Source organism: Argiope bruennichi, chromosome 3 (assembly GCF_947563725.1).
Source record: "Argiope bruennichi chromosome 3, qqArgBrue1.1, whole genome shotgun sequence".
Lineage (NCBI taxonomy): Eukaryota > Metazoa > Arthropoda > Arachnida > Araneae > Araneidae > Argiope > Argiope bruennichi.
This window is the reverse complement of record NC_079153.1, coordinates 9,005,569-9,017,824: the sequence shown is the minus strand read 5'-3', so window position 1 is coordinate 9,017,824 and position 12,256 is coordinate 9,005,569. Positions and strand designations below refer to the sequence as shown.

The 12,256-nt window shown below is 27.4% G+C and overlaps 1 protein-coding gene across 1 annotated transcript; it reads right to left on the bottom strand.

The window, feature by feature from the left end:
• Positions 1-1,770: 1,770 nt before the first annotated feature.
• LOC129964191 (uncharacterized) lies at positions 1,771-11,838 on the bottom strand. Its single transcript, XM_056078914.1, has 6 exons — positions 11,698-11,838; positions 7,936-8,000; positions 4,963-5,064; positions 3,394-3,435; positions 3,024-3,059; positions 1,771-1,911 (listed from the first exon to the last, which is right to left on the bottom strand). Exons 1-6 carry the CDS (start codon positions 11,801-11,803, stop codon positions 1,870-1,872), a joined length of 393 nt encoding a protein of 130 aa, XP_055934889.1. The 5' UTR covers positions 11,804-11,838; the 3' UTR covers positions 1,771-1,869.
• Between the last annotated feature and the right edge of the window lie 418 nt (positions 11,839-12,256).

Here is a 12,256-nt window from a genome sequence, read left to right as displayed (position 1 = left end):
TGTCTTCATTGTAGACATTGTAGGATCATTTCGGCATTCTAGGTTTTTTTTATTACTATGGAAGAATGTCTAAATGCCTAAGGGTGTTCAAGTGTTATCGTAGACCAAATACATGCTGCTGTAGAGAAATGCTTATCATAAATCATATATCAACATCAACAGTCTCCGTTGAGATTGTGTGTGATTTAACGGGCGCACTGCCCATCATCCGGGTATTACCGCGCGATACTTCTAAAAAGCTGTTCTGACCTTATCTTCAGAAAGCTTGCACATTCGCCTCGGTGAAGCTTGTCGCCAAAATCAATTGTTTAATTTCGTAAATTTAAAAGTAAATAAAATCATTTTTCTAACATGTAGCAATAATTGGAGTCAATTACAACTACATGCAACCCTAATTACGACACTTATGTTAATGCGTATACTGAGAAAGGTATACTTTTTGAATGACAATGATCCTTCTTATAAAGCACGCATACACCACAGATGGTACGAAAACATGACAGAGAATTAACCTGGCTTAGTTTCTCTGCACAATCGCAAGATCTCCATCCAGTTGAATTTGTGGGACGAGATTGAATGGAGTATTAGCCATCTGTATCCATTGCCAACAAATATTAAGGAATTAGAAAGAGCAGTACATCGAAGAGGGGTCTCAAATTCCTCATACGCCTACCAAAATTTCATAGTGTCCATGCCAAGAAGGTATCATGTAATATTAAGGGCAAAATGTGTTCCAACTGTATATTGAAGGGGTGGTCTTAATAATTTGACCATATGCATTAGTGTATATGTACATAGAATTACACTAAACATTTTTTGAGGTATTAATGAGGAATTAAGCCTACTTTTGAGGAATAATAATAATAATAATAATAATAATGAGGAAATAAATTATTATATTGTATATTATATTGTAACTTCTCTAACTTGAACATTTTTAATTTTAAATCGTCAGCATTTCAAAATTTTTTTCTGCTTCTTGAATTTATTATCAGTATAATATTAAAATATCCTTTATGTGTAAGACTGGTTTATTTTTTTTAATCAAAATTACAAATGTTGGTTTAAAGACAAAATTGATAAAAAGAAAAAAAAAAATGCTATATGTTTATTTATTTTTTTAAATTTCTGGGTTGTTTTCATTAGTTAAATACAATTATAATCTATTTCTACATTGATCATGAATAAAAATAAAACTTTTTAAAGCTCTTAATTCCTTTGAGCATTTGACTGCTATTCAATGCATTCAATAAAAAAGATAATAAAATTTTCGTAATTTCTGAATTTTCTAAAAATTTAAGAATATAATAATTATTATCATAAAATTATTTACATCGAGATAAAAAATCCTTCTATTTTTTCAAGAAATTTCATCGTTATTTTCCTCGATTTGAAGTATTTATATCAAATTTACTGTATTATTATTATTATCATCACGAATTAAATGTCGTTTGGGAACCCATGTTTTATGGTGATTCTTTATTCTCCTGATGTCTACTATCACCCCTCTGAATTTGTCGGTCAAATTCGGCAACACTCTGTATAATGATATTAGCCCTTTACTAAAATTTGAAGAGGGAAAATAAAATAAAAATATTGATTTAAAAAGATACTAAACTAACAGATTTCAATAGCAACAACAGCAAAGATATCACACTTTAGAGTGCTTTATTTCTTTTAACTCTAACTTATGTGAGCATTTTCTATGGAATAAATTTAAAGCTATTAAAATATAATACAAAAGAAGCTTTCACATCGTTTTGAACAGGTTTGTTTATTGAATATGTATATACATTTTGTAAAATTTTCAGGGAAAGAAATACATTTTTTAACAACTTTTTACTGCAAGGTTGCTTATTTCAAAGAAACTTATTTCCTCTTCTTTTGCTCAAGAGTAGCTTTCATACATTCCTAAAGAAGAAAAAACATGAAGATTAAACCAGCAAATACAATTTGAGATTTATAACTATTTGTGCCAAAATCGATTAATACGCTGAGAAAAGTCTAATGTAAAAATAAACATTTCCTTATTTTTATTTCTATGTGTATCAGAATTCCATGTACGGTTCATGTTCGAAAACGTACTTAAATAAAATTTTCTTCTCTTGTGCAAGTTTGATATCAGAGAATTTATTTGGCTTTTGAACATTAGACTGTGGGTTCGATTCTGATTCCATGGAAAATCTGCCTGATACACGTTAAATATGGCCCCTTGTTTGATGCTAAAATTTTTAGAGATTGTCAGTTCTAAAGCGTTTTTTGCCCTCTGAATATAGTTAGAAACCTTGGTTTCTAATTAACCATATTAAAGCTTCAAAATAACGTATAAATATAACTACATAAATCAGGTAGTTTTCAAACATTGATGTATAATTTAATTATTTCCCTCGAGGTCGTTTTCGAGGGGACGAACAAGCAATTCGAGGTGTTTTATAGCGCTCTTAATGGATTTTTTACTTCTAACTTAAAATGATTAAAAGCAAAATTTAGCTTATAAAAGTTTTATATTCACACACTTTTTTAATCTTTAAACTTATAAGCGATATTTCAAATGTATGCTGAAATAAATTTCATATCAATAAAATGAAAATTTTTTAATGTTAAAGTGGTGTAAAAATGATTAAGAAGAAAATGTTAAAATTTCAATGAGTTTTTTTCTTTTAAAAAAATCCTTTATTTTTGAGCTTATATTATACAAGGATTAAGTGATAAATTCAATGAAATAAATATGCATTGTACAGCATTTCAACATTTTTGTGCAATAAATAAAGCGCACTCATTTCGCTATTTACAATAATACAATTTACAAAACATTATCATGCTATAATTGCTTCTTTAATGAAAAGAAATCATATTCACCAAAATCTAAAACTGATTAATTATAACTTCAGAAAACATTAGAGTTCAGAATTAAATATAAATTTTTATTTGCTTCTGTGAAACATGTAATCATAATGACGTAATTCTTATTATTCAATGGATTATTAATACATCTAATGTGATAAAATTGAATTACACTTTACCTCAACTGGTTTTGATCTCTGTTTCAATTCTTCTTCCTGCAAAAATTTCAATGAATTTTAAATTAAATATGTAAATATTTATCAAAAACTTTTTGGAAAGTCTACATTGATATTTTTATATTACAAATTTAGCTCTTTTTCTGATATTATGATTTTTATCTTAATGGGAAGTTTTTGAAACTTAAAATATGTTTGAACTTTTAAAGTAAAAGGACTTAGTATTAATTAATAATAATAATGAGTAGGATTACTGTCATTCATTTTATGTTAACACTAACTGTAGACTAATATACAGAATTCGAAAACAACATATCATACACATGAAGTATAACATAAAGTCACATACATAAACAAATAGTATAATACGTACCTTTCCCATTTCTTTTATATTTTTGGCAAAACACTTACTGTCCTATAAAGCAAAGAAAAATAATTGTTAAGACTTTCTTACGCATTCGATCACTTTTTTAGTACTAATTATGGCTATGAATTCAGTAATGCATTGAAATGACTGATAACACTGAACAGATTGAAATGACTGATAAGACCGATCAGATAAGAGAGTAGCATAACAAAACAATTCTTTTATTTACAAATTTATATATGTACAAAAACAACTTGTTCCCATATAGGTTAATAATATTTACAAAATTCAAATAACAACTCAATCACGAAATAGTTTGTCGATCAAATCGGAGAATAAGTCACCAAAAAAAAAGAAAAAAACTGGCTGTTAGTTCTGAACGTCTGCTACAAGGCCACTCCAAAACCTACCCATCTTTATCGGGTGGACCCGATAAAGTCTGACAACTACTGCGGACACCGACGTCTCTCCGAATTCTATTTCGAAGCCTTTATTTCCTCTCCTCTGGCAAAAAAGAAAGAAAGTATAGAATAGAATAGAAAAACGCATTTTATTTCTATTAGATATATGCCTCTGGTTCTCCCATAGGTGAACTTCAGCTCTCTATCACCCAAAAATTGCCCAGCAATGCTTCATCAATGGTTTTAACTCGATTGAGGGAGTGTCGATTAAGGATCCATTTTTGTGGCCGACAACTCTTGAACGCATGTTAATTATAATCAATTCTCAGCTAACATCGACTGAAGTGTACCTGGGTTTGATACTTAATGACATCGGTTGTTGGTGATTGAGTGTTTCCTGATGACTTGGGAGTCATCTCTTCATAAGGGAAAAAAGTTTACCATTTGGATTTTTGAAGTTCTCCCGTGAAGACATGATGGATTTATTTGAAACGACAAACACCCATCTGAGTTCCCATTCTTGGGTAGCAACAAATGGCCAGACACAATGAATATCCTAGTGATCTGGCTGTCCATATACTGGCCACATCTGGCTGTCCGTATACACTTAACTATGTGTGGGGAACTGGGTGACGTTAAATCTGGTTGGATTCCCAATTACCAGGTAAGGTAAAAGGGGAAACGGTATAACGCACTTAAACTTTAATACAGTAAAAAATTGCATTCATAAGACTTGAAAGAAATATAATTATAGGCATGATCATCGAAATGATCTGAATAATATAATTGTTGAAATAGTACATTCATAATTTTATCAAAATACTTTCCATCTAATACTGTAAAATGCATTTATTTATCCTTTTACAAACTTATCCAAATAATGTTTGTAAAGTTTTGAATCACCAATTTCATTCTAAAGTTTACAGTAATAAAATGATTTTTTAACATGAATGTATTAAGTAGTATAAATAAATGCAAAGCTAAGATAAAAATTTAGCACTTTATCTGCTAAATATCAAATATTAATGTGCATTTTAAATTATATAATATTATGGTTTTTTATATATTTAAATTATTTTATAACTTATAATCGTTGGTTTTAATTGTTTTATTCATTACGCCGAATAAGGCACTTCATTAATTTATAATTTAATAAAGCAAAATAATTTTTTACTCGTATTATTTCTTCTATTGAAGTGATGCAGTAGTAATTACCAATCCCTGCCATATCTGAAGAAGATAATTCAACACCACAAATCTTGTATATTTCTAAATCCTGCAAAATACGGAAATAAAAATGTTGAAACATTATGATTTTCAGAAAACCCAGTATATTGTTTAAAATATAATTTACATTCTCTACTTTTATTCTCAAAATTTACATTTAAATAACATATTTTTGACAACAATAATCTAATATTTTTACAATCAAAATTTCATGTACAATCTGTTGTAAAATCAGAGTCATATTTCCCCTAAGATTGTCCTAAATCTCGATTTTAGGCTTAGTAGTCTAGACAGTACAAGTACATATAAAAATAACCACATTTATCACATTTTCCATCGTAGGTTTCAACAAATTGTATTAATTGTACAACTTCACTTCCTCAGAATTTTTGAAAAATGTGAGGCATTATTTTTAAAAATGTTAAAATGTATTAATTATTCAAAGTACTGTATGTCGTTAGTAATACTATTCCTATTTTGTTTGGCAATTATCGGATACCATCTTGAAAAAACAATAAATTTTTTAAAGCGATCCACGAGTCAATACATTTTTGGAGCTCTTCATAAAAGTGCAAATGATGATCAATCAGGCCGTGTGCCTTCGACTGAAAAAAATTCTAGTTGGAAGGAGCAATGCTTGGTCAATAAATAGGTTTGTGTAAGACTTCTTATTTAGCGTTTCCAAATATATTTTTAATTTCCTAGAAACATGTGAACGATATCTTGCTGGAGGATAATATTGTCTTGTCTCTTTTGGTTTTGTCGCCACTTCCCCTTCAACGCTTGGCTCGAAAGCATCAATTGCGCTCAATACTATTCTTCTGTGATGGCTTTCCTCGGTTTAAACAGCCCATAATATGTTACACCGAGATAGTCATACAGAAGGCAGTATATAACTTTGGCGCCGTAAATATTCAAAGGGTCAGAGATTGATGAATTCCATTCATAAACATGTTCTCTCACTAAGAGCACATTTGCCGTAATTATTTGAGAATATTCAAAGCGTTTAAGCCGCAGTTTTCGTCAAATGGGAACGAAAAAGCAAAGATTCCTACAAATGACAAAATTTTTCTCGACATCTTCGATTAAGAATAAATTTATGATGCAAACACAAATTGAATAATGTGGGGCTGTCATTATATTGATAGATAGTCAAGCTTACTAGTTGGCATTTTTGATCCAAGCAGCACTAACAGCTGTAAATATCTTACAGCTGTAAGTATTGAAAAATGGCGGAGGCAAAACTGTGCATCTAATAAAATAATCCATTTTTAAAATTTACATCCGATTATATTAAATAACTTCACTGATATATTTATAATGTCCAATTCTACAATGTCGTTGTGCTCGGTCACAAGCAAAAATAATTTGCAATTTCTTTCTCCCATATTCATGGTAAACCATGTTTTAAAAAGATAATTGAGAGTTGCAAAAATAATTCCAAAATAATCATTATATTCTCATCATTCAATTGTCAACTATAAATTAATAGTAAGTTAGTAAAATATGCTGCAATCGTTTTAATGTTCTATTTTGCAACTCAGATTGTAAGCCTAAAAGTCACAAATTGAGAAACTGACAACAGGTGCTCGCCAAATAATAGAAAAGAATAAAAAAGGAACATATTATTACCGGGCATGAAGCATACACTGACTTCCCTAACAGCAATTACCTAAAACTTTGTTACAATACCTTCACAATATTGGCCAGCATTCAAAATGCCAAATAACATCGTAGAGATATTGTATAATATCATTTGCTAACAGGCTAAGGTTTATTAATGCAGCCTAATTAAATGAAGTATAATGTAAGCTTCACACAAAGTGCAAAAGATTCAATAAAATTATTTTATGACAGTTGGCAATATACAAAAATCTTTTTGCATTTTGAATTTTCAGCCTTTTTCATATTGAAAATAATAATTCGTTAAATACTCTGATCTAATTATGAGAGAATTTTTTGTGGCCTGCATATTTCTGTAGATTATATGGAAAAATTTTTATTGTATTTAAAGTGCCTTTAAAATAGAAGTTTTAAAAATATTTTTTCCATAAAAATTAACATTTAAAAAAGTATTATTATTTGAAATTCTATTTGAATCTTTTGAATCAGTTAATCTCTTGTTTAGCAGGTCTCCAGTGCAATGCGCTAAATAAAGGAAGCGAAAATATTCTTTACAAAGAAATTGAAGAAGGGAAACTTATTTTCTGATTAATTGGAACGCACTCTACGAATTTCTGTTCCTGAAGAAATTAATTTTTTGATCTGGAAACGATTATTTGTTCTATGAAAAAAATTAGTCCTTTAGTATTTTAAGTTTATTAGCTCGAATAACCAAAAAAGTAGGCAGATGAGTAGTTAATTCGTTATTCGAAACTAATACTTTAAGATTTTAAATGACGGCGAACAATGATTTTAGATAATAGATTCACGGACCTTCATTGAAGTAATATATTAATTTATAAATTGTTAACTCTCTCTCTCTCTCTCTCTCTCTCTCTCTCTCTCTCTATATATATATATATATATATATATATATATATATATATATATATATATATATATATATATATATATATATATATATATATATATATATATATATATATATATATATATATATATATATATATATATATATATATATATATATATATATATATTTGAAAATACTTTTGTTTATATATATGACTGAATGTTTTAAAAATAATCAAGGAAATAATTTATGGGAAATTTATATGAATTAAAATTAAATATTCGATTATCAGTTTATAATTATTAATAAAATAATTTTCAACCAAATCTTTATTCGGTTAAATAGGCGGTTAAATCTCAAGAATTTTTAGAAATCAAATGTTAAGGAAAGTACTGAATAATGTTTTGAAATATGAGACAGTTTCTTTTATCTAATTTTACTTACAATTGAATAATCCTGATCTTTTGAACATTCCTCCATTGCTTCTCTTATTTCTGCAAATTCTTCATCTGAAAATAAAATGGATCACACGAGATATTAAAAATATTTGTTGTTAAGGTTAAGTTTATAGTGAAAATATGAATAAACATTTTTATATGGTGTAGTTAAGGAAGTTTCAAAAAGAATTCCGCACACTGGTGAGCCTTAACCCATCACATTATACAGATTCACGATCTTTCTTGTTTTGTCATTACCAAAATTGTTCCTTATATTATAATGCTGATCAGGGGAGGATGACCCATCTCCCTTTTATCTATTATATACCAATGGAAAGAAGGAAAATACTATATTAATTGCCGGTATCAAACCTAATCTTTAAAGGAAATTCCAAAAATGAGAACTGGAACAAGAGAAGATAAAAAGAAAGAAAAAAAACCCCTCGATTCTTGCAGAAACTAGGTTTACTAGATTTGAAAGAATTGAAACTTTTGAAATTTTATCATTTTCATTAATAGCATATATTAACATCATCTTTTAAAAGTACGGTTCTGTTCAGTTGCGAAGGAATTGGATTAAACATCATTAAACCTTCAGGTTTAGATGAATGAATATGAACATATGATGAGTATGATAATATCATGAAAATGATCATGACGAATATGAATTAGAAAGTATGATTCATTAGCTTGTCTAAGTTAAAATTCTTTCTAAATAAAATCATTTCAATGAAATCTGAGTTATTCAATTATTTCATTAATTTTGAATGATACAAAATATTGTGAAAAAAATATTGACTGCTAAAAAAATATTGAAAAATACCATAAACGAAGCATAAAAAGATTAATCGATTTTGAAATAAATTTTATCAAAATTTCTACTTATATGTACCTTCCAAAAAACGAAATTTATAATACGGAGTATAATGCTCTACATTGAAACTCATTTTAATTTTATATTCAAAATAAAATATAATAATGGCATATTAAATATAAAAGAATATATTTTTTTGCAATTTAACAAAATATTTCAAAATACGTTAAATAACATTTCTCGAAAAAGACAAAGAAAAACGTTTTTACTTTTAACTAAATTATGATTAGATTTTTTCCAAATATGCTTTAATATAAAATGCACAGTAAAATTTTTTGAATAATATAACAATGAATAATAACATTTTGATTCAAGTAAATCATTTTGAATCAAAGTTTAAGTCGTAAAAATTAATCTTTAATTGAAAAAAAAATGTTTTTTCACTTTTTTAAAATGTAGACTATGTTATATCGATAAGAATTGTAACTATAAAATGAAATATGTTACAAGCATATGTTATGTTTCGAGTTTCTAGTAAATCAACAGAAAATAATATTTTATAAAGATACTGCCACTGCAGCACTGCAGATATATATATATATATATATATATATATATATATATATATATACAGGGTGTCCCAAAAAAATGTATATACATTTTAGCAGCTGATAACTAAGTTATTTCTTCTTTCTTTACAAACTGAACCCATTGAACCGAGTGATGGCAGACAGACTTTAATTTGTAGAAAGGAAATTTATTCTAAAATGCTAATGGAAGTATGAAAATGTAGTAGAAGTGCAAAGACAATTTAAGAGGGAGTTTAACAAAGTACCACCTACACGAGTTACCATAACTCGAATTAGAGATAAGTTTGAAGCTGATGGAACTGTTCAGGACGTCCATAAACCTGCAACAGTTGTTCAATTGAGGGCAACCATTGAACATGAATGTACGAATATCCCTTAGGGAATTGTTCCATCATGTGTGCTATTCCATCGCTTCGCGTTGTCAGCAGTGTCTGGAGCAGAACGGACATCAGTTTGAGAACATGCGATAACAAGACAATAGAATGATATTTGTAGAATCTTTTACATGTTGAAAATTATTCGAATTATAATAAACCCCAAATTTACAATTATTTAAAGTGTGTATGCATTGTTTTGGGACACCCTGTATATATAAATATATATATATACTTTTCTCCACATTTTTCGTTTCCCACACACATACACACACAAACCAGTCTTCCCCAAGGAATGATCTTCTTCACTACTTATCACCTTTTCCAGAGAAAATTCATCCTAAAAAAGTAGTTGCATAAAGTATAGTAGAAAATACAGCTGGACGATGACCGAATGCGTCATCGCGATAACATATATTATTCAATATATATCGATATTTTTCGATGTATCATTTCCTTATTTATTTGTTGCTGTTCTAAATCCTAAATATCATCTTTTAGCATACTGACAAATAAGAACTATTCCAAATAATTAAAAATTTCATTTTATGTAATAAAAAAAAATTCGTGATTTTTTTCAATAAAAATAATTAGAAAATAATTGTATTAATTCCCCTTCAATAAAGTGTGTCAATATCAAAGAAATGTCTGCCTTTTACAATTTATCATATTTCTTTTTTTCAATAATGCATTATATTTAAAAATTTACTTTTTTTACTGCTGGTTTAGAAAACTTCAGTTTCTTTGATTTTTTCTTATTAAAAAATAAGGAAACGGCATAATAAAGCCATGATAAGGTAAAATTAAGTAATTTTAGTAAAAATCGAATTCGAATTCTGCAGTTTAAAGTCTTGAAAAATTAACACTGTAATGGATTACATAAATGTTTATTCTTTTTTTAAATGCATTAATTGTAATTTAATTTAAATATACACTGGAATTTAACAATAGGTAGAGTTTATATTATAAACTACTTTACAATTATTTCTGGAAGATAATTAGGATGTTTAAAATAAATGTAGCATAAAAAACTGTTTGAAATTTAAATATATCCGAAAAATACATAATTCATTTATTACATTTAAACAGAAGTTTTTGTCCGTATCTCCGTATCTTTTAGTATAAGGAACAGAAATAAAATGACATTCTTATACCAAACATATTTATGTATTAAATTATGACAATATTTATAAAAATATTGACAAAATTTATGTACAATGATTAAAAACAATGAAGAGCAACTAAACTAAAACCTAGAAGAAAATTAATTTTCAATATCAATTTATTGCATAGCGATTCATCAGGAGCCATGATTCAATGGTCATGATGCTGATGAAGAGATATTGAAAAATATATTTTTCAAAAAGTGATATTTCTTTTTTCAATAAATCGAAAATCGGCACAGATCTAGTAGGAAACAGAAACAGAAATAAATATGTATTTAAAAATCTCATAATGTAACTTTCCCTAATCAAAAATATTGATAAAGATTTTTTAAAAGATATTATCCAGTTCTTTAGTTATTTTTATTTTAATTCTTGGATTTGTATCCAACTAATTATTAACTATTTTCTTTAAGTTTTTTTTGGGCAGGTTGAAACCTAAAAAAATATTAGCAAAAAAACTGTGGTTCTGTTTCGATAATTTATTTTTTAAGATATATTAATTATATATTTTAGCGAAATTTGATATATGTGCAGGAAAGATATTTATATTTTAACTTCGCCATTGTGATAATTTTTCTTTATTATTACCTTCAACTTATTGTTACCATTCCATAAAATTTATTTCAGCATTGTATAGAAAAACATAGACTTGAGTATCTCTCTTTAATAAGTTTTATTTAAATTAAACAATATATTAATTTTAAAAAAAATAAAAGCATCTTAAAGCCTTTTAAAATAAGTCAAGTATATTAACATTTTATTTAAATTAAAAAATAATATTTCAGAAAAATATATCCATTTTTTTCAAGTTTTTTAAATACATACCACACATCAGCATTTTGACTAATTTCAGCAGCATTTCTTCATCTTGAGTTGAATCAATGGCAGCTATAAACAAAAATAGTAGGACAACCAATGTGGTGAAATGCATTTTTTTTTATTCTTTGAGTCAGACGATTCAAAACTTTTAATCAGGCAAATTCGTGGTAAAAGAAATTTGTCATTTCTTTTATAGGTATGGTTTTCAATAGGGGCTAAAATTTCGAGGTTTTGTATTCTTCTCAATCCTTGTTCATTAATAAAAGAAGCAAAAGAACAATAAATGAGTGAGGAGACAGTTGATATGATATTTCTTTCATGTGTGACATTTCCTTTTTATTTTGGAGGACATTCTTTTTTTTCCTCAAGTGAATGTATGTCGGAATTGAAAGTTGTCACCAAAATTATATGACAAATGACTCAATCGCACGATAATTTTCAATTTATATTGTTAATACAGCTGAAAAAGTTGACATTCCAACATGACTAAAAAAAGCCACAAAAATTATTGTGGTGCAAAGATTCGGCATAGTTTAAAATTTATAAAAATATTAATATGATGAAA